Genomic DNA, 23,643 nt, shown 5'->3' on the forward strand with positions numbered 1-23,643 from the left:
ACTTCTAATTCTAGATTAATTTTTGCTTTGCTTTGTCTTTCTGTGGTACCCTAAGCTTTTCACTACAGTTATGCAGCTGATTCTCTGTTACTTGACTCCCTGCAACTTCAAGTCAGGACTGAGGTGAAGTAGTCAACCCTGCAGCTACTACTTGCTTAAAAGCTTCATTGTGCACATGTGCTCTGTATAGAAGAGCTATAGCCAAGTCCTGTTCCTCTGTAGCTTTTTGCTTCCCCTGTCCCAGCAGAAAGCAAGACTGTGAAAAGCAGCCTGTCCTTTCCCAGAGCTGACAGCCCTATGGCTCCCTGGGCCACCATCTGCCTCCATGCTCCAGGGAAGGAGCCACCTCAACTCTGAGCAGACACTTCAGACAACTACCAAGAAGCTGCATCAGTAGAGAAACAGCAGAAGAAGATGTTCTAGAAGGGAAAGCTCCATCACATTTACTCTGCTACACTCACATGACCATGTACATTAAATATTTATCCCATGTTGTACAAGAATTTTCCCTTGCTCAGCTCAGTGACAGAGAAGCAGATTCACCCGGTGCAGTGGGTTGGCACCGCATCAAACAGTACCTGCAGAACTCTTTTGTGTTACAGGGCTCTTTGGAGTCCCAGGCACGCTGCTTGGCCGCTCCCAGGTCGTTTCTGTTGAGAGGAAACATGAGGTAAGAGTGATAGAAGCCTTGCACACACATCAGATACATCTACTGCATCCACACATACGAATGGGTCCGACCCTCAGTGTTCTCTGAGCCAGGTTCTCATGCTGTGAGGAAGCTGCCTGTACCTCCCTGCACTCCCCATCTCTTCCCATCTCTTTCTGCTGTAGCTTCCCAGTCTCTGCTCCCTTAGCAGGTAGCTGGGGCGGATGGAAATAGTGAACTGGGAGCTGTCACTGGTTCTTCCAGAGCAGGTCTGCTGCAGGGCCATGCTCAACAGTAAAGCAGGGATAGAGCTGTGTGCACAGATCACTGCCTACAAGCTGCAGCCCTGATCTGTGCAATCAACATTTCCGGGGGTGGATAAATCAAGCCCAGCACCAGGTCCTACCTGCAGCCCACTGCAGACATGGAGCTGCAGTACAGCCAGTTGTGGCCCCTATCCAGGGAACAAGGACCAAACAGTGGCCCAAACAACCAGACTGAACTTCAACATGGTACACAGTCTCTTCTCATTGCATTGTGAGGTTATGGTCCTCCATGGGCCCCCCCAAGACCATCATCTTTACCTAATGAAAAGAGATCCAAAAAGCATGCAGAAGTGATAGGTACAAATCTCTCTGCACCTGAATGAAACATGAGACTTAATCTCACAAGAGCAGAGAACAGAGCACCAGGTAGTACGTGTAGCTGCAGTGTCAGAACTGAAATCCAGCTCCATCCCACAGACAGTTCAATAAAAATAAAACTAATGCTGCCACACAGCTCTTATCCTTAGTCCTGAAACATCACAGGAGACAGGAGTCATCCAAGAGTTCTTGAAATCTTCTGTCCATGTATTGAGGGTAAAGGTGTTTGTCACTACCTTAGCAGCATAGGAAAAGCTGCTGATGATAGTCCTTACCTGATCTTTCAAAATGAGCACTGGAATCTGTACCGGGCCTCTCCTTTGCAAACACTATGCAACAAAAGTGAGCTCTTCATTGCAGGCTTAGTAGTGATAATAATGCTATTTCCACCATTTATTTTGATTTTCTAGGTTTTAGACCAATTTACCAGGGCAGGTCTCTACACCACCCTTTAGCTGGGCCATCCTATATCAGAGGAAAACCATCACTAAAAAGTTTTATCTGTATGAGAAGTCTCCACAGACTACTTTTCGCACTACTCCGCAGACTGCTTTTTTACTACTCCGCACAGACTGCAGCGGACTTAGCTGCAGTCCGCAAGTTTACTTGGAGTAGGTGTTGTCTGTAGCTGACTGTAGAAATACCTCAACCCACAGAAAAAATCCTCCCAAGCTCCTTAACTGACTGAGAGAGGTGGAAATATATTAGGTAGAGGAAGTACTAGAGTAGGTCATAGTTATATTCTTCCAACCACTGATCTCTTAACTTTGGGTCAAGCAAGCACTTCAGAAGAGGCAAAAATTGCCCACAAGTGGTTAACTTCCTCACTGGTTTCCAGCATTGCAGTACTGATTATAATCTAGGAGAGAGCCCTCAATGTGTCTGGTTTGGCTGAGCCCCAGGCTGACACACACATCCTGGCTCCCAGGGACATGACGAGGTGTGCTGAGCAGGAGCTCCAGGAAGATGCCAGTCTACCTGAACTGTTGGGTCATCTCTCTCAAATAGATGGCATGCTTTCAGCTCACTTTGAGGTTGCCTTCTAACCAAGCAAAGATGTAGTAAGTCATGTTATTCTCTGTAAATAAAGAGATCAATATCTGGTAAATGCTGAGGGTAAAGTTACAGAATTATCATCTGTTATCAATAGCCTTAGGGCCACCCTTAGCTAGACTCACTCCAGGCTGTGCTGGGGCTGCCAGGATATCTCTAGTACACATCTTCTCTGGACAACTGGCCACTCTCTGCATTCACCAAGTTCCTTTCCTCACACACACCAACGTCAGTGAAAAGGCAAAGATCACTGTGTGACTGCAAGGCAGAAAGTTCTCCTACTTAGCCTGCAGTCATCCTCTGGCATTGCATAGAAACTGTGAGACACAAATTTAATGAATTACATATTTTGGGATGGAGAACCTCAAAACACACAAAAGTCCCTTTGCTCTTCCGTATTGTATTTGACCATATGGGTATTGTATTTGGGTATTCATTGACCAAGTGAGTGTCCAAAAGCCTACAGGATGACCACACCCATGGTGACCATCTCTTATCTACCCATGTTGTACCACACACTGTTCTTGATAACAGTGACAGGGTTACAGGGTCTTGATACTGACAGGGCACAAGGGGGAGAAAGACTGGTGGAATTTTAAGCTGTGGATTCCAATGGGGCTTAGACACCTCAGTGCTTAACCACTCAGACTGGGATGCTGTAGCAGTTACTGGGGTTGGTGCCCTGGGAAATTTACTTGCAAGACAAAGAGAGTGCCCTGATGGATGGAAGGAACCAAGCTGCTCGATAGCCATGAGATGTTAAAGGTCCCTAAACACTAGGTTTGTGAGGCAAATCCATTGTACTGTTTTCAGCTATTTGGTTACTGGCTAGAAAAGCATAAGCTGTTGTTTCTGCTCTTCCTGGGGTCAGTAAGACAGGCTGCAAGCTGCAGTGGTGGCAAAAATGGATTGGAAACTTACTTGGAGTTAGAAACTACAATGGAAGAATGGTGAGGGGTAAATGAAGATACCCAGAAGGGCAGAAACAGAAAAATTGGCTGCTGGTACAAGAAGGATACTAATACCTATTTTTATAGGCAGATCAAGAAAATTTTCCTAACAATCTGAAGTGCTTGACTTAAAATCTTCTTTAGGGAAACAAACACTTGTAGCTACACATTTCAGGACTGCCTGGAAGTTCATGCCCCAGAACATAGTGCTGCAGGTGACATTTTACTACTGATGTTTTTGCTGATGAGACTCTACGGACTTTAATTAGGATCAAGATAATGTGAAAGTGGAATTCCTGCTTTCCAGAAGACAGAAAGCTTTTTAGTTAATGGGAAGGACATAACACCCCAGACAAGAAAAGCCTGGAAATAAGGACACACCATGCAGCTGACATGAGCTGAGAATGCAAGATGGCAGCAAGCCATATGCACTCTTGTGTAATAAGTATATAAATCATCTTTAACGTGATAGACAAGGTAGCTGGAGAACTATTGTTTGAGTAATGCAAGAGGTATTACAGCTGCAGCACATCAGAGAATTTCTTCAGTATAATCAAATATTTTCCTGGTGAATCTACCACCCACACACAGAGTTGTAAACCACTCCCAAAGACACTGAGCAACTGTATGGTTAACCACATAGTAGCTGTGCATACTGGGCACATGGTACTTCAAACTCAGCATGGCAGTATGATCCCAGGGCTCCCCTTTCAGGAAACACACAAAGGATGCCCCTGCTAAGCAGCCTGGAAACTTTTCCACATGCTCTCACTATCCAGGTTATATGCAGTACCATCTGTTCTGGCAGCACCATTCAGTCAATGGGCTTTCAACAGCCTCAGATCTGAAAAGAGGATTAACAAATGTCAAAGCAGAGGAGATTGCTCACCCCAGTTTTCTTAAAGATGATACATATTGTCCATGCACAGAAGATGGTTTTAAGAGGCTATGTGAAGCACACAACTCTTTATACCTTTCAGGGTGTAAAATAGCATCTCCACACTCCCACCCTGACTGCTTCCCACCTTTTCTGCCACTTCATTTACCTGTCTTAGCCTATATCATTATGTCCTTCCCCATCATTTGTGCCTGGACTCATGTCTCCTCTCATTTGCAATCACAACACAGAAGTATGATTGTTATTAACAGGAAAATGTCATACTGGGGAATTACTTCAGAAATATAAGTTTCAGATGATGCCAGTGCTGGGAAAGGGAAGAGACTCAACTCAGTAAACTGCACAGTTGCCAGCAGTCCTGACACTGCCTGAACCAAATATAAAGCATTGTAAAGAAATACAGGCAGGGGAAAGTAGTGCTGTTTTTCTTGCTTTGGGTTGTTGAAATGCCAGCTTGGAGCCTGCTGCTAATCCCCAAAATAGCAGCAAGTGAATAAAAAAAGTTATTTCACATGGACTGTCAGCTAGAAGATATCCAGGGCAGAAATTATTTCACCTTAACCTGCATCTGCCACCAAATAATCCACAGATGTGCTCAAGGTTGAATGAAAATGTGGGTGCTCTTTCTATTTGCACCCTTTCCCAGACAGGGTTTCTACAGTCTTCCCATTGGCTCATATGCATGAAAGGTTTTGAAAGCTTCAGACTCAGTGGTTTTGCAATCTAGATCGGCCTGGGGACATTTATTTCTTGAAATTCCAGAAGAACAACACAGCTTCTCGCTGACTCTCTGCAATGGTACCTGTCCTCAGAAGGGAATGAACAGGTACCCAGACAGGTACAGGCAAATGATGACACAGACACAGGCTCTGAGAGGCTCACAGAGGTTTACTTCATCTAAACACTCACTGATTTTACTTCAGTAAGACCACATAGAACAAGCCCTTACCTGAGTCACAGAGATAGACAAGTGTGCATAAAGCCCTGGGATATTTATCAAGCCTAGAGCTGAGCTAGCTCACCTGAAATATGAAGGCCACAAGAAAAAATGGTGGTTTCTGGAGGCCTCATTTCATGTTTTTTCAAACAGGTCAACACTGGAGTTGACCTGTGAGCACAAGGAGAGGATGGGTACTGCACACATAAATGCAGGGTTTTTTTCAGTTCCGATCTAGTAGCTATTAGCATGTAAAAAACTTTTCTGTGAGTCTTACAGCTCTGTAACACTGAGCTGCAGCTCTGGCCAGCTCTAGACCATATGCTGTAGCTACCCTGGACGAAGCCAAGTGTGTGATGGTGAAGAAGTTCTCTCTGAGACATCCCTGAAGCTGAACTTGCAGAGCCTGCTTTCCCTTTCCACTGTCATTCTGCCAGCCCCCATGTGGCCTCTGAGGTTCTTCTTAGTACAATGAAAGTATTTAAATACATATTTCTTTTCTCAGCCATTGCTATGCCAACAGGCCATATTTTTGATATTTCCTAAACCCGTCAAGGCTTCCTGCCCCTGGATGAATATTTTTTCCCTGGTCTGATTTGCAGAGCTGTTGGCCTGGCCTTCCAGCTCCTGTTATCCAAGTAATCCCCCGGAATTGTGCAGCTCTTCAGAGAGTGTTATCTCCCCAGAGTGCTGTCCCTCTGAAGTGTGAGTAGATGTACAAGTGTCTGCTTGTGTGCCTGGGTACATGCAACAGCTGGAAGAGCTAAGTGGAGAAGTAGGGTGTGGCATTTTAGAGATGTCCCAAGCATCCTACACATTGTTGGGGAAGAAAGCCAGGGTGGGTATTTTGGGTGTGAAGGGAGGTATGCTCACCATATAACCTGATGGGAAGTGGGTGTTTCTCTGCAGCCCCTCTCTGTGCCTGCTGACACCACCATGGTTCCATTCTGCTATAGGAGTAGTAAGAGGCAGTAATCCTGAGCAAGGAAACAGGACATTTTTTGTGTTCCCCTTCAGTTCCAGGCTGTATGAGATTCACTACAGGAAGCTTCACCAGTGGGGCTGGTATCACCACTGAAGCTCTCCTTAGACTCAGTGAAGAGAGACTGGCTGTTATGGGGTGTAGCTCACATTAGCTACTTCAGATACCTACATCATTGTCCTGGTTTGGGCCAGGATACAGGTAATTATTTCTTTTAATGGATAAATGGTTTTATTGGAAGATCCCATTCAAATGGAGTTGTCTACCCTGCAGATGGGACATCGTAAGGTGAATCAAACTCTGCCCTGCTCAGATGGTGATAGGGATGGTGAAACCTACCCAAAGGCACAGGATTGAGCGTGCTAGTGACCAGTCAGTGCTGTGGACTCTGGCAGCCATGCACTCTTTTACAGGCTTTTTTTTCTAGTTTACCATCCATGCTCTATGGTGTCCTGATTCTAAACACAAAGCACGAACAGGTGTTTAACTCTCTAAATACCGGGAGATTTGGGCCATCAAGTGGAGACAGACAGGAATGCACTGTCTTTGTTGCCTGGCTTCTTTACATGTGCAAACCTATTTCATATACAGTCAGACTAATTCTTTCATTACAGCTTTTTCTAACGTCTTGTTTCATCATAAAGTCAATCTTTTTCCAGTTAAACAATCTTGAGTTTTTCACATTAAGACAATGAAAATTAGATCACACAACACACATGGTGGAAGTACTATCACGCTTTGGTAAGATGTATGGACAGAAAAGCCAAGATAGTGAAAACTGCTGCCAGTAATATTAATGCCTCAAGAGGAGAGGGTTCTTTTGTATTTTGAAGGCTCAGAAGAATCAAGATGCTACTTGCCCCTAAAATCCCATTTCCACTCACCAGGAAAGGGAATGCATACTTGAGTTCCCATCTTGAAGTTTAATATGAGATGTCAATGTGCACCTTCAGGCCAGAAAGCCAACAGGGTCCTGGGCTGCATCAGAAGACACACAAACAGACAACTGAGGGAGGTGGTCGTCCCCCTCTGCTCTTGTAAGACCCCACCTTTAGTATTGTAATAGGTGGATGTCATGGAATGAAGCACAGTAAGTGTTTCTCTGAACTCATATTAAGATTCCTTGATTTAGACAACCAGAAAGAGCAAGCCAGCAGCTGAGTGACAACAGCTTAGGTATGAGGTACGTAAAGATTGGGGAAAACACAAAGATACCAAAGAAAGAACAACACCTATGTGAGTCCCAGGCATTTGTCATGCTCTACCTTGACAAATTATTTTCATATAGGTTAGGCTTTACAGACTGAAAAAACAGGCCTAACAGGGTTTCCAGGAAGTCTTTTTGTCCCTGCTGTGCCCCAAACCAAGTCCAACATTTTTTTGCAGCTTTGGATAATCTGCTCTTAGAGCCCTCCAGAGATGCAGACTCCCAGGCAACTCCCTACTCCCACACTTTATTATCTTACAGAGTGCTAGGAAAAGTTAGAGTTGTTCTTATTGCAACTTAGGCGTGCTACTGTGTCCTCCAGTCATGCATTGCAGTCTTCTCTGCAACAGCATTTAATACACTTGAAGACTTCTTCCAAGTCACCATACATGTCTTTGCTTTCTTGAGGCAGACAGCCCCAATCTCTTAAATTTGCCAACAAGCCATGTTTTCCCCATCTCCCATCATCCTTGCTGCTCTTTTCTGGGCGTTATCCAATTGGCACATATCTTCCCTGAAGTGCAGAGCCCAAACAAGATTAAATATTTCAGCTGAGGCTTTATAAGTTCCTTGCAAAGTTGGGAGGCTTACTTCATGCCTCACAGAAAACATTCTTATTTATACAACAGAAAATGCTGGCTGGTTTTGTAGTAGTTTTTGTACACTCCTGGCCCACACTCAGTTTTAGATTCTCCAGAGACCCTACATTTTTATCTGTAAACTGCTCCTTTGCCTATCTTTGTCACTTAATTATTTCTAATCAAATCTCCAATCTTGAATTCATCTTCACTGAGCAGCATCCTAGTATTTCAGCATGTGTCCTCAGCTGCAGGGTAGTTGTGAATTCTGAGCCTGTTCTGTGCAGCACACCATGTTCTCTCCCAGCTTCAGTAAAAGTTAACAATAAGTACTCTCTTATGAGACTAGAATGAAGCCTCAGGCAGATCCCTGCAGGATTTCCTTCAGTGAAAACTTTCCTTTGACAATGGAGCATTGATTACCAAGCTTTGAGTCTGATCTGCCAAGCAATTTTGCACCATCTTATGGTGACCCTTTTCCCTCCAGTTTCTTTTCCTTCTAGCCAGCTTTCAAACTTCCTTTGCTGCTTTTAAGACTTGTCTTCCTGTAAACAAGCTGCCTTTCCTGCATGCAGGGTCCCAGCTGTCAAACCTGCACTGCTCAGAGCCATGTAAAATTTTATCTACAATGTTAGAGGCCACATACCTCTTCACACACTGCTGCTCAATGATCCAGGTGCCACGAACCTGCTAAGAAATCCTGCTCCTGTACCTCCAGGAAGATGGTGAGTGCCAGCAAGGTCCCAGAGTGGGGTGGGGTGATACACTACCATGCTCTTGCCCAGCCCAGGGCATTGCCACAGCCCTGAAATTGGGGAGTATCCCAGGCTCACTCTGGGGTATGCCTCCCACTGACTGAGAGTGTCACTGGTTGGGCATGTAGAACAGCTGGAGTGCTGCAAGAGAAGGACATGCCACCCAGAGGATGTCCAAATACAACATTTAAAAGAACAGACAGTGGACCCAATGCCTGGAGCTTTAACAGATGCTTAGCATACAGCTTAGATAAATGACTGTCTTCTGCCTCATGCATGACAGACATATGATGGAAGATAAAACCAAAGCAGGGTGCATGACAGCAAGGCCTATGGGCTGTGTTACATGTATACGGGTAAAGAAAGAGTGTGGATTTGTGGGCTTCAGGCTAGAGAAGACCTGGCAGGCCACAGTTCAGCCAAAAAAGCAGGGCTTAATTTGCTACTGAATATCATCCCTGAAGGAAAAACCATGATGCACTACATGAGAAATTAGCTGAGTTTAGTGGCAGGCCAAGTCTGGGTGCCCTCTGGAAAATCTAGGATCAGACAGCTCCCGTGGCAGTATACTGCTGGTGGAGGTTCAGCAGCTGCATTCTTGGATGAAAGCATCTGGGCACCACCATCACAGGAAAGAATTTCTTCCTAATGTCTTATCTCCATCTCCCCTCTATCAGTTTGAAACTGTTCCCCTCGTCCTATAACTCTACACCTTAGTAAAAAGTCCCTCCTCGGCTTTCCTGGAGCCCCTTCAGGTACTGGAAGGTTCTCTAACCTTCTCTTTTCCAGGATGAACAACCCTAGTTCTCTCAGCCTGTGTCCATAAGAGAGGTGCTCCAGCACTTGGATCATCTTTATGGACTGCTGTGGGGTCCATCTTGCACTCTCTCCACTGAATAGCTTTTTGCTTTTTTTAGGGTTTCCTTTCAACATTCTGTATGCTTGAGAAGCTTCCTCCCACTACTTTAGCTTCACTGCCTGGTTCAGCTTCATTGGGTAGAAGTACAGAGCAATTAATACAGAAAAGATTCAAACAGGAAGGATATTCTAGGTTATCTGAAATAAGAGGGAAAAAAGGCATTAAAACCAATCTCTGCATCAGCCAGGGAGACCTGCTGCAATCTAGAAGAATAACTAGTCATATTTACTCTCTTTGAAACCATTTGGTCCCTCAGCAAGCAAAGCTATCAGACCACAGTTGAGATAGACAAATATCTTCTTGGATTTAAAGATTGAAAGTTAAGAAAGAAAAAAAAAAGGCTACATAAAATACAAGCCATTATAACAAAGCCGAAGTTGGACAGCCCCTTTAGACAATTTGGTGTTTCAGCACTTGGAGAAGACATCCTTATTTTGGTATGATGATTCTGATCAAGGTCTATATTCTGTACCTGAAAATGGAAGGAAACTCCACAGAGCATTTCAAAAGAGCCTGGGAAGAACCTACTTTTGATTGATCACAGATAACAACCACCAAGCCTTTCCAGGACAAATTCATATTTCTTCCTGTTGAATAGGAAGCTTTGTAGATCTTGGTAACAGGAGACATGAGACATATAAAGGGACAAACCTAAATCGCTTTAAGTCAGAGCCTCTTTCCAGTTCGGGACTGAAAACTGAAGTCCTCTCTGACAGAAAGCCCCAAATGGAGAAAACCACTCATTTTTCAGTATCGACCAATATCCCTGGAAAACTTCACAATCCAAGTTTGTGTCCCAGTGTTTTGCTGCATGTCAGAGGTCCCATCCTCTTGTGCCAGCTCTCCACCTGGTCCATGCAGTAGGGCTGAGCAGATAGTGAAACATCTGCCACAGCTCCCCGTGAACAACGCCCTGCTGTAAACCAAGTTGCTTTATACTCACCTTCCAGTGCAGCTATGTTAATATACAATTCTAACATTATGCAAACATCTAGTTTTAGCAAAGCCATTACAAATACTTATGAAAGAAAGAAATGGGGAAAAAAGAAAAAACAACAACAAAAAAACCTCACCACAATTAAACCACTTAGACGAAAAGAACCAGAAAGCTCTTTCTCATTCTTTTACCACTCTGAAGTGATAAATCTCACTCTGAATGCTGCCCATGGGCCACAGCAGACTATGCTTGAAAATGAAGGCAATGCTTTATTGTAATATGCCTCCTGGAGGGTTCGCTGAGGTATCAGTGCATAAAATTCAGGTAAATAATGACTTGGCCCAATTCTAGGTCAAAGTTTTCTGAAATCAAACACATCAGTCTCTGAATGGGCTGTGAGGCATGCTGTAACAGCCAATGGCTCTCACTAGAACTCCCAGTGAGTCGGAAAGAGGAATTCCTGTGCTCATTCCTGATGGCTTCAACTCTATTGTGAACTCCTGCTGTCCTTTTCCTCCTGTCATTCTTTCTGCTAAAAAAATCTGGTTTTACTGGTCACAAGTCCCTGTTTTGAAACACAGTTCTGAGCTCATGATGAGAAAAGCAGGTAGACAGTCTTAGGAAAGCCAGAGGTGGTACAAGTCTGACAGGTCTTGAGCAGCTGATAAGATTGTGAGTTAAGCCTGCTTCTCTACTAGCACAAGAGTGAATAAAGCACACAAATACAGTCTGAAAATTCTGTCTTTGATGTCCCATTACATGTATTTTTCTTCCCTTGTCTCCATGGCCAAGCTGACTGACTTGAGCAACTTTTCAATTAACTATTTCTGTTTTCCCTGAACAGTCCTTCAGTGATACCTGATGTTCTATTGAACTACTCTACATAGCTGTACATATATAGATATAAATATCTCCATCTAAAGGGAAAGGAAATAAGGATGTGGTAAAAACTATTTCCTTAATAGTGTTTTGTTTTCTAAAACTTCTTTGGCAGCAGTTTTCTACTTTACATTCTCTGCCTTTTGAAAAGCTTCAGATGTCTTCTAATGGTCAGAATTCAGATGTCAGGGGACCAAAAGTCTAAATATTTTTATAATTGTGTTCTTTCATATGGTGGAAGGGTCATATTAATTCCTTTGACTGTGGGCCTACTTTGTCACCAAAATCAACCCGAGACACAGTTTCTTGCAATAGATCTGTGCTGCTAGGCTGATACATTTACTGGGCCCCCACCCTGACTTACCATTCGTGAAGGTGTTCACATAGTACCTTCGACCCTGGGGAGACACATAGCTCTGCCAGCCAGGGGGAAGATGGCCATTCAAGGTATCTTCTCCTGTCTGAGGAGTTGCCTTTCTGGGTTTCTGCTGAGAAAAGAGAAAAAGAAAAAAGCAAACAACCTATTAAGTCAATATCTAGATAATCCAAAGTCTAACCACACAGAAAGGGACCATGTGGTTTGGCATTCTAAAGACTGCAATACACACAAAGACATTCAGTCCATTTCTCCCCACATGTGTTCTAGCTTCATCCAGAACATGGAGCAATCTTCACTTGAAGCACTAGCTACACAGAACACCATTTGGGAGAGAAATATAATTCCTCTGTATTTGATGTCCCATGAGCACCTGGACCCCATCAAGTTACTGACTCTGGTTAAGCAATAAAATGCAAAGAATAAAATCATTAAGAGTATGAAAAAGAAAGGCATGCATCTGGCACTCATTTACTTTTGTGTGGATATACTGGTGGGTCAAAGCACTGCTCACAGAGATGTGAACCCAATTTACTTTACAGAGGCACCACCAGCTTCAGGTGTTTTTAAGAAGAAATACTGAAGAGCCATGTTGCTTTGAGGAGTAGTCTGCTGAAGTAAATTTCATTATGCCGATTATGTATTAACAATACATATTATTAGCAATGCATACACTATCAATCTAGATGTAGTCTGGATCCACAGGCCAGTGATCCAGATACAGGACCATTAGGACCCAGGTTACTAAGAATGATCCAGATAACTTGGAACAGCAGAAGATGATCATCATGCTGTCACCTGCTCTCCAAGCAGACAGAGAATTTCTGCAAGGGTTCAAGTGCTATCTCAGCTGTACACACTTCACCAACTCAGTTGCAAGCTTCATTGCAGGATCATGGTGCAATGAAAAGAAAGAGGTGAAGATGAAGTGCATGTAATTATTCATACTACATTGTAGTAGTACAATTTGGACTACTGGACTCTTTCCTTCTTCCGAGTAGCTCTGGTGGTTCCTTGGTAGCTTGGAATTGCCTGATGTGAGACTGGCAAAGAGGGCTTCATTCCAGTGGAGGCATGAGCCCCATTTGGTCCCTTTAACCAGGGACACTTAATAAAGCTAAGGCAGAGAGAGATGTGTGGCCAAAGACTGCCAGATTCAGCCCTACAGGGTTGCAACTATGAACCCACAGCCTCCTCCTGGCTCACATCCAGAGAGCTCCACTTTGCCTTTCCACATTCCCTAAGGCAATCCAGGCATGCAATGTACTCATTTTCTGTTTGTTTGTTTGCACTGCCTTCAAGGGAAGTAACATAAAAGAACAAGGAAAAATGTGTGAAATTAAATTATTTATCCTGTGGAAGCTAAGCTCTATCCAGGAAATGCTTTCTGACACAGTGGAGGCTGTACAGGTCTGAAATGAATGCACTTGATTCACATTCAGCCATGTCCAGAGTTTAAGCATCTGGATGGATATAATGTTCAGACATTCACAGACATGAACAGCACTGTCAGGAAGAAATCTGTGATGTGTCCTTCTCTTACACATTCAGTCTCTGAATGAAATTCCTACTCTGTTCCAAACCAGAATAAAAGGAATATTTAATGATTTTGGAGCCAGAAGTCTATTTTTTGTTTCTTTTCAGTTCCAGAAAACCCTGACTGCAATGGCTCTCAAGAGGCATCAGTCTTGAGACTGATCTTGCACTCGTGCCTCACCAAGCACTTTCACAGCCACATTACAGGTGGCAAAGCAGCCATGTGGTCCCAAGACCAGTGTGAGATGAATCTCACTCTCACTGCCGCGACACAGATGGAGCCTATGCATCTTCAGATTTTAGTTCCTCTCCTTGGGCAGAGATACAGCCTGGGAGACCCAGCTGGCCCAACAGAAATTTAAAAAGTTAGCTTGTAAGATACTAAGAGACTCTATTGAATGCTCTGTGATTCAGATCCCAACCTCTGTATGCCTGTGGCTAGCAGAGGGGTATGCAGAATTGATCAGTAGCACCTCTGCCATCTATATGGCATTGGAATACCACCTGGCAATGAGATCTCCCAGTGGTGGAAAAAAGAAAGCCAAGAGAATAAAAAAAAAAAAGGGTTTTACACAGCAAAATGAGGCAACAGGAGTGAAGGGCCCACACACATCTGCCCATGCTGACTGACCCCCTGAGACAAGTTCAGCCTTGCTCAACAGAGGAAAATCACTTCTCATTTTCAAACATCAGGAAATCCCCATTCCATTTCAAAGAGGGATCCTAGGGAGGAAACATCTGTGTGCTTAAAAGCCTGAGCTCCCTCAAGATGTGTCAGCTTGCTCCAGCCAAGTGCAGCCAAGGGGCTCTCCTGAACACAAAACCCACACAAGGCAAAGAAAAACAATCCCAAAACCACAAATGTAGGCCTTGAGCAACCTGATCTAACTCTGAACAGGGAATTTGACCAGAGACCTGCAAAATGCCCTTTGAACTGAAATTCTTCTCTGATTTTATGATCTTATTTCAACAGAGCATCCATCCTTAGAGCAAATGAAGAGAATGCCTCTGGCATTGGGAAAAGTTTGAAATAAATGCAGTCAGGACACTTAACTGCTGTTGCCACTTGCTCAGTCACACTGCATTTCTGCTGCAAACCCAACAGCACTAAGAAAGGGTACAGAGTCCAGCTAAGCTGCTCCCCAGCAGTGCCTTACCCAGTGCTGGAAGACCACTTGTGACAGAAAACTGGATAAAATGTGCAAGAAAAACTCCCTGCAAGAATCAACACAAAGACACAGCATGGAAAAACTGCCGTAACAGGAACCTGTGCCAGAACAGCTCTGTCCTGCTGGAAAACGCTTACTCTGTACTGACAGTAGTGAACTTGTGTTTCTATCTAACTGCAGCTTTCATAATACTGAACTTGCAGAGGTGTCAACTCAAGCATATGAAGCAGAAGTAAGGCAGATAGGGTCAGATGTGGGGTTCAGTGTTTGAGCACAGCTGATGCTGCAAATAGGATTTGCTTGTGAGAAAAGTCCACAGGAGACCTTTGGCAGAACAGGTACTTACACCACCACTTGTGTGCATCCCAGGTTTGGCACAAGAGGTGCCCTGCAAACCCTCCCCAGGCTGGGCATGTGCATGTCTGCAAGAACACACGCCCTGGTGAAGGAGAATGCCCAATGCACCTCTGAACCCCTCTGGCACTCCCAGCAGCCTCTCCCTCTCCAGTACTTTGAGTCATTCTGTATTTTGTTCATTTTTATGCAATCTTTCTTGCTCAACATTTGGTTTCCATGGAGTCATATACACTGTGTGAAACAGATTTATATTTAGAAAGTGGAACGGGTCATATGACCTGTCCCAGTTGTCATGGCAACTAGCATAGCTCCCTTTTGGATGGATCTGGTGACACATGGTTGCTGGGGACAAGTCACCCTTCCTGGGTGGCCCTGAAGGCACTGCTTCTGCATCAGAAAAGCAGCAAGATGTTGCCAATGCACCCATGGCCACTGCCCCTCCAGTCACCCCAGCCTACCTGCAGCATTCCTCTTTGGGAACTGTGCCTCATCTCTGGGTAATTCCTCAAAGAGAAACAGTCACTTGGGTCATGCCAAGAGTTCGGGCATCTCATAGCATCACCTGCTCTACCAGGCTGCAGCCATGGGCTGAGCTATGCCCAAGAAACACCCCACAAGTCAGTCTAGGAGGACAACTCTCATTTTTCTCAGTCTTAAAAATCTCCCTGTCCTAATAAGTCTCCTCTGTGCCACATTGAATGCTAAACAACTTCAGCACCTTCGTGCATCTGCCCTTGGATGCTATCTCTGCCACCCTCTCACCGACCTGCCACAGCTTTGACCAGGAGGACCAAGTGTCCCTGTGCATGGGCCTTTGCTCAGGACAGCTCTGCTACAGCTCTGCCCTGCTCTGTGTCCCCTCTGGCTCTGAAATGCAGTGTCCATGCTTCCCACCCATCTCAACCTTCCCCATTGAGGGTCTGCTCTCCCAGCCATGCCCATGGAACAAAATCCTCCCTCATCTCCCACCCAAGTCCCTGGATGTGGTGCAGGCATGTGGCCAGGACTTTAAGGTAATATCCACAAATAGCACTGTGTTTGCAGAGAATTAGTCTTCTGGGATTGTTATACTTTTCTCTGCCAGTACCCTGAACTAGGGAAAAACAAACTGTTTCTGAAGGATACATGACCCAAGGAGGCAGACTGGGTGATGTTTTCTGGCTCAGTGCTGTGTGAGAGACCAAAATACGTGGGAAGAGGAAGACTGATCAGCAAATCCCACCCAGACCTCTTCTAAATGGGCTGTCAAGCCATAGGTGAAAAATCTGAGTAACTCTAGTGCAGCTCAGTCCTCTCCCTTCCTTTTCAACATGTGTCAGCTGCATGAAGCCACCTGAGGGGCCAGACTGGGAGCCACAGCACTGAGCTGCTACTGTGCCTGAACCCTGTGGTGGGTCTCATGGGACCAGTACCAGGTCCAGTCTAGATCCTGCTGCAGATGATGCTCTCTCCCTGGCGAAGCCACAGCTCAGGGCAGTGCCATGGTGACGGGCCTTTTGGGCTGAGGAGAGGGAAGCTCGGCAGGGGTAAGAAGCAGGAAGGGTAAGAAAGATGAGGCTGGGGGGGAGATTAAATGTGGGGAAGGAGCATGGGAGTGGGGCTGTGGTTTGGGGAGAATGGTTAGCAAGAGAGAGAACAAAAACATTGAGGAAGCTCTGGATCTGGGGAACAGAGGTGTGGCAGGAGGGTGAGCACAGTATAGAAGAACCGTACATGTGAAGTTGTGGGATGCATGCATCTTGCTGCTCTCTGGACCTGGAGATATGGAGCTGTGGCAGCCTTGTCTCCAGTGGGTTACCCAATTCAGCAGCCCCTAACATGAACATGCACCTCCCAGCCCTTGGGATTCACCCTTCCAGGTCCTGATGTGGAGGACAGTTAGCTGAGATGGAATAATCCCAGTCCAAAACAGAGCTAAGCAATGATGAAGAGAGACACCTCATGTTTGCCTGTCCTCTGTTATAGCCCTGAGGGAAAGGGGGAGCATTGCAGCATATCTCTGCTCATGCCATTGTGCAGAAGCTCAGCTCTAGAGCAACAGTTTAAGAAAAATCTTCACATACTATGTCTGCCAAACTCTAAGCCACAGGGCACTGAAAAGAAGCAGATCTCAGCATCAACATGTGCCCTTGGAGACCTTCGTGGGAAGTCAGCATATGTACTGCACAGAAGTTAAAAGACAAGTGCAAGAATGCTAGGAAGGATGGGCTGGTACTTCTCCCCTGTTCTCAAGTACATCTGTGTCCAAATGCCTTCCTCAAAGATGGAGAAATCCCTCCCAGCAGCCTGTTTTCCTGTAGCAGCTAAGGAGATTTTCTGACTTGCAGTCATTTTTCTTCTTTCCAAAGAGAAACAAAGTTAGCACCCTCCCATTCCTCTTGTTTTCCTTTCAGCACCTGGGTTTCCTGACATCCCCACATACAGGCTGGGGAGCTCTAGGAATGGCTCATATGCCAGCAGGCAGACAGCTTGGGTCACTAGCAAGCTGTGCACGGAGCACTATGCCCTGCTGCCTTTCTGCTATTAGGAAATGAAGCCATGGTGTCTTCCTACCATGATGTATCAAAATAACAGGATGTGGCTAGCTGGGACAAAGCTGAGTTCTCAAGAGATCCAGAGCTGATGGTACCACAGTCTCATGTTTCTATGCCCAAGCTCTGCAGTCTGCCACATTCACTCAGCTCACTTGGATATGACAAAATTGTCAAGAGCTTATTGAGTCACAGACCAATCTCCTCAACAGGATCTGGAGATCTGCCACAGGCTGCCATGAGCTGGCTCTCCTAGATGCTATGACTTCTCCCACCAAGAGTTATCACACTATGGCTTGGTAGAGAACAAGTGGGCAGGAGAAGGTAAAAGCTTGGAGGTAGTGTCAGCATTCAAAGAGCTGTGGTGTGGATGTGCCAGGGAAGCAGTGGAGGACACAAGAATCCCCTGCCCCTCACCCTGCTCCTGAGGGATATGTCTGCTCCATCTCTGACATCAGCATCTGGTACAAGGCGGACCACCAGGGCCAAGTGCTCTGAAGGGCTTTGTTGTCCTGGGCAGCCAGGGACAACAGGGCTATTGTTGAGCAAACCTTGTACTGTAGGAGTCACCCCCATACACCCAGAGAGTCACAAGGCCAGGTCAGCCCAGCTGCAGCATTACTGTTTGTCTCCAGTTTGAAATTACGTACTGCAAGGACAGATCCATTTCTGAGCTTCTGCAGAACATGGCACACCAGCAAGATGGTCAGAGGCCCAAAGAGGTGGTCAGGAAGTTAGGAATATGCTGCTTGCTCCAGGTGCTCTGCACTAGAAAAGTGACTGGAAGCAGTTATAAAAAGAAACTTTCCACAGCCACCTAAACTCATGCTTAGAGCCCCTCCCTCAGCTGCTTTGGGGAAAAGGGAGGCAGAGAAGTCACCCAGAGCAGTCAAAGAGCTGAGCAGGACAGTTGTATTCTGCATCCTAGAGTCCTGTGGGTGCAGCTGATTTAGGAAAAATAAAACATTTGGGAATGATGCTCTATTTTTTTTATATGGGGCCTTCAGCCCGTACAGGGCAGAACAGCTCAGCCTGCCTCAGTGGTCTGCTGTATTCACATGCTCCTGTCAGCCTAGGACAAAGCCTCAAGCCTACCCACCTCACCTGTACACAGGAACATGTCCCCTCTCTCCATCCAGAGCTAAGAAGCAACCGACAGTTTCATGGGATTAGATGCAATGCTAGGGCTGGATATTTCACAAGATGTGACAGGAAGCTTTAAAATACATGCACGAAGAACTGGAAGGTTGCCTCAGGCCACTCCAATCTTTGTGGGGATATTCTATACCCCTTCCTGCCATGACCATCCCCAAACAATGCCACAGGGTTTTATCTGAAGACCAGTGAGAAGATGTAACTGCTTAAATAGGAAAAAAAAAAAAAACCAACCTTAAACAGAAACCTAGCAGAAATAAGAGTTTGTAAAAAAACTTTTGCCTTGCCCACTAAGCAGCTCCTTCAGATCCACTCTTGATCTCGTGCACAGACCTTGTGTTGCATCACCCTTTGCACCGTGCCCTCCTGGTTCCTTGAACAAAGCTCTTGGAGGCACAAATGGGAGCTCTCAGCCCCCCATGGGCTGCCCATCCCCTTGTGGACCCCTCCACCAGCCCTTCCACACCCTACAGCCCATCTCGCTCAAGTGTGCTCCACAGCTCCCAGGAATTACAAGCATCCTCTTGTACCAGCAGTGTTGCACAACCCCGAGCACAGCAGCCAGGTAAACAAACCCACTGTCAGCCACTGCAGTAAACAAGGGAAGAATTGCCCCTGCAGCACAATACCCTGGCTCCAAGTGGGACTGCAGTAACCAACAAAAACGTGATGCCACCATAGGAGCTGTTGGTGACAGGCTCACTCGCTTTTGTGGTTTCCATGGAACTGGGACACTCCAGCAACACACAAGGTGCAAAAAGAAGTTATGAGTAAAAAAAAAAATAATGAAAAATATACAAATCACCATGAAAGAGAATTTTTCTTCTGAGGGTATAATGTGCCTGTGCAATGTGCCTTCATAAACATGTGCCAGAGCATGCCTTTGCCTGCTTCAGTTCTCATACTTCACGTTGGTGTTTTTAACAAGCACAGTTCCACTGTTCTGTAGCTTCCCAGACACAATAAGATCACTTCATAACAACTAATAATTAGTGCCCGCTTGATTAGGAAGGAAGGGAACGTCTCTTAAATAATGCAGGCTCTTACCCATGTGCACACACAAGCTGGCACAGCAAAGCTAAGGCATGGGAACATCCACCTTTGCTGCAGCCATCTGCCAAAAATGGATATTCACAAAAACATTTTCGAGCAAGTAAGTAACATACCTATAAGTTAGAAAAGCAAGTAAAAGCATCATAACGGATCTCCTGGTCAAACCCCTGTTGTTGTATTCTCTTTCTCAAGAGAAGTTATTGAGAGGACATTCTGAAAATGTCCAAATAAAAATGCAGGTTAGTTGCATTTATTTTTAATTACTTTAAAAAAATACTTTAGTTATCAACTCTCTTAGAATGTTAGGATCAGGTCTCTGAGAACCTTATGTTAATGATCTGCATTCCTATTAAAATATTTTTATAATAAATATTATTTCAAAATCTATGCAATTAAAATACAATCAGAACAGTTAATTCAGATTCTGTTCCTGGTCCCAGGCCTTAAGCAAAACTATTAAGGTTTTGGCATATTGCAGCTAGATTTTCCTGCACTTCAAAATGAAATCTGCTTTCCTCTGTTGATGCAGTAGGTCAAGATCCCCAAATAAAGCTCCTAGATACTTTTGCAGACAGCCTGGATAGGGGCTTCTTATTTACAACAGTCCTCAGTTTTTCCGGAATGGTGTTTCCCTGCAGAGAAAATCTGTTCTGCAGCCCCAACCTGATATTCCCTGGACTGAATGGCCCTCCACTACTAAAACCTCGGGAAATTCAGATGCAGAGAAAACAACAAAATGGGCAGGATACAAAGTGCTGCCAGATGCACATTCCTGTACCCTCCATTGTAATCTCTCTCAGGCGCAGCTACTGCTGCTGCCTGTAGCTGCAGTAAAATATGCTCAGATACACAATATTCAGGTTCTTATTTTTCTGCTGCAACAGTTCTTAATAAATGAGCAAACAAACAAACAAAAAAAGCAAGGGCAGAAGACCATTCCCACGACTTGACAAGGCTGTGTGAGGCTGCCAGAGCCCAAGCTGTGGCTCATCCTGAAGCCTGCCCACCCACCCTGCAGCCAGCCAGCCAGCCAGATGGATGTAGAGCAGCCCCTGACAGGGAATGGGTGGGCACTGTTCTGGGAGTGGGGATGGTGTGATGGCAAACAGGAGGCCAGGTGCCCAACCCTGATGAGGACACGGTAGTAAGGGGAGGGCTCTATGTGCAAAATACTTACTCCTCCCTTGGAGCTGGGACACATCTGTTGCTGGGCTCCGTAGGCACATTCTGCATTGAGAGCCCTGCTTACATGAACACTTGCTGCACTAGCAGCATTTTTCCAGAGGTCTCTATATACGAAGTGTGCGACTGCCTTTGTACCCTGACAAGAGACTAAGATGTGCTAAACAAAAATCCTCCTTTTATGGCAGGCTCAATGACTCTGGAGGTTGCTCAGGCAGGATGTGCTGAGCATGACCACAAGCATCTCAGCCCACAAGAAAGTCTGGATGATCATGGCAAGAGTTGCCTGCTGTCACCAGAGTATGCTATATTCATTTACAAGCTTCTTCCAATTACAGGAGTGGAAAAAAAAAGTGTAAATGTGACATCCAGGCAATGCAGTACCATCAGCTGCTTGTGAAGATGACCTTGGTGGACAGAGCAGCAGAGGATCTCCATGCTGTGCAAGAGCTGTATGGTCTATCCCCTGCAGATTCTGATGTTCCTGGAAGGACTGAGCTGGTTCACAGTAGTCTTGGAGCATCCTGTTGCTGCTGTACCCTCTCTGGTGCCGCTTCCCAGAGGTTCTGCTCCTTTTCTGGCCTCTCTGTTTTGGAGGAGGACACGGACAAAGGACACCTGTGTCTCTCTCCCACATGCCATGTACCCTGGCCTGTAAAATGAGCTGTCATTTAAACAGGCTGGGCAGTCTTTAGTAAAGTGGAAGCCTCTTACCCCTGACATCCCACCATTGACGTGGAAGAGTCTGTTCATCTTCACTTTCCAATTAGCTGCATACCTTTGAGTGCAGGGAAAGCCTCAGTTTCTTGTCCTTGGAGCTACTGCTCCCAGCCTGCTGCTTGTTAAAGGGAGCTCAGATCTCATTTGTCCAGGTTCTCTTTTTAATGAAATTCCACAGTAAAAGCATTTCAACTGAGAAAAAGAATATCCAGGTCACCACACTCGTGCAGTGAAATTCATTTAGTCCTGGGATGGCCTGTATACAAGAATTCCATTTAAGCCAGAATACTGTAGACAGTGGGAATGCCTGCAGAGAAGAGGGATGACAAAGGCAGACCTCAAGAAAAGTGCCAGGGAACAGAACAGGGAGACTCACTGGTCAGAGCTGACCAGCTGCAGCCAGGAGAGACACATGCAGCAAAATGGAGAGGGCAGAAACACAGATGGAAAAGATCAAGATGAGATTCAGCATGTGAAAAAGTACCAGAAAACAGCCAGTGGGAGAGAAATCCCTGGAAGTAGTTATTGATGAATTGTAATTTGCCCCACCCAGTAACTGAGCACCCTGAGAAGAACACAGCATGAGTCAGTGGGTCACCTCCCAGTTTAGAGGGAAATTAATAAACTGTCCAGCAGATGTCCAAACCAGGCCATTTTCAAAGGGATGTGAAAGGCCTAAGTTGAGTTTTATTCATCAAACACTTATCAGATCACTCATGTTCCCTGGGCATTCAGACAATTCTCCATCCGTGAGCCAAATGCAAGAGGACTTTTCCAGTCCACTCTGAATCACAAAGCCAGACAAGCTTCTGGACTGATCCAGCAGGCCTTTAAAAATGTCAGTACAAAACAAACGTACTTGAATGACAGCAACACAAGGTCATTGTTTTTGAAAAGATCTGGTAAAAAATCAGACAGAGGTTGACAGGATCACAGATTCAAGCCTGTGCTCTACTACTGAAAGGGTTCAGCAGATCAGTGACCTTGGATTTGTATGAGTGTGATGGGCAGAGTGGTCTCTGCCAAAGCTGTTTAGCACTGCAGCATATGCACACTTGCAACAACTGAGGGTTTCTGCAAGAGTCTGTTTCTGCAAGAGCCAAGAGTTGGCTGCTTCCCCTGCAGCCCAGCACCCCAGCAAGGGCCCCATCCTGCAGCCCTGAGCTCCCACATCATCATCATCCTGCTCTTCTCTCAGTGTGTGACACTGCCAGTGGTCTTGTGTATAATTAGCAGGACACATCAACAAGAAAAGACACACAAAAATAATTCCTATACTCTCTCCACATGAACTGCTGCAAACTTTTCCTGTGAAATACTGTAGTATCTGTAGTTGAAATATTCTAAACCTGGGACTGCAAAAAACTCGAATGTAGGCAAAGCAAGGAAGTTCTGAGTATGCCAATTACATTCCATTATTTGAGATGGGATTTTTTAAGGCCATGAGTTTTTTAATTAATGCATTTTGGTGAAAAACACTTAATGAAAATATAAAGAGTCAAAAACTTTCTGCTAAGAAGCTGCTGCCCATTAGAGAGCAGAAAAAACAGATGAGTGTTGCAGTGCAACCTTGGTACATCCACTCCAGGAGTGATGGAAACACCCCCTTGAAAACATCCAAAACCCCATCCTCCAGAGAGGTACCCTGTAGGGAGCTGGTCCTGCTCAGGGCACGTTCCTGTCTGTACCACTTCCCTCCTGAAACTTGCCACATAGTCCCCAGGCCAACCCCAGCTTCTGTGGGCTGCACCCAGATGCACAAATACTTGGGTTGGGCTCAGAGAGACACAGGTGGGAAAAATTTAGGTCCCAGTTAAATAGTTTAAAGTCAAACCCAAGAGCCCTTTTCTAGCTTGTAAAAACTGTATTTACACCATCCTCTTCTTCCGCAACAGTCTGGTTTATAGAGGAAGGAACCAGGAGCCTTAGCACAGCCTTGCACTTGCAGGCAGTTCTCACCTCCTTCCGGACACCAAATACCAGCCTTGCTGCCATACCCAGGAAAGATGCAGGACAACACAGAAAAAATGCTGAATTCAAATTACAGATGGATAACAACACCCCTAGGCACCTGCTCTTTGAGTTAGCAATAGCAAGAACAGTTTGGCAAGACATGAAAACTACATTTTGATGTAGCTCCTCATGGAGACTGCCACACAGCCTGTTTTGAGTCCAG

At 45.3% G+C, this 23,643-nt stretch overlaps 1 protein-coding gene across 3 annotated transcripts in view; it reads right to left on the minus strand.

Annotated features, from left to right (window-relative positions):
* The window catches only part of GAS7 (growth arrest specific 7), a 75,748-nt gene that overhangs the window by 37,306 nt on the left and 14,799 nt on the right, over positions 1–23,643 (minus strand). For 2 of the 3 annotated variants that reach the window (XM_071764715.1, XM_071764713.1), the window contains exons 2-3: positions 11,753–11,876; positions 579–650 (exon numbers count right to left, since the gene is read on the minus strand). In XM_071764715.1, the coding sequence (XP_071620816.1) occupies positions 579–650; positions 11,753–11,876 (196 nt within the window). The remainder of the gene's footprint in view (positions 1–578; positions 651–11,752; positions 11,877–23,643) is intronic. The other variant, XM_071764714.1, reaches the window with a different exon arrangement.

Source organism: Heliangelus exortis, chromosome 20 (genome assembly GCF_036169615.1).
Source record: "Heliangelus exortis chromosome 20, bHelExo1.hap1, whole genome shotgun sequence".
In the NCBI taxonomy this organism is placed as follows: Eukaryota; Metazoa; Chordata; class Aves; order Apodiformes; family Trochilidae; genus Heliangelus; species Heliangelus exortis.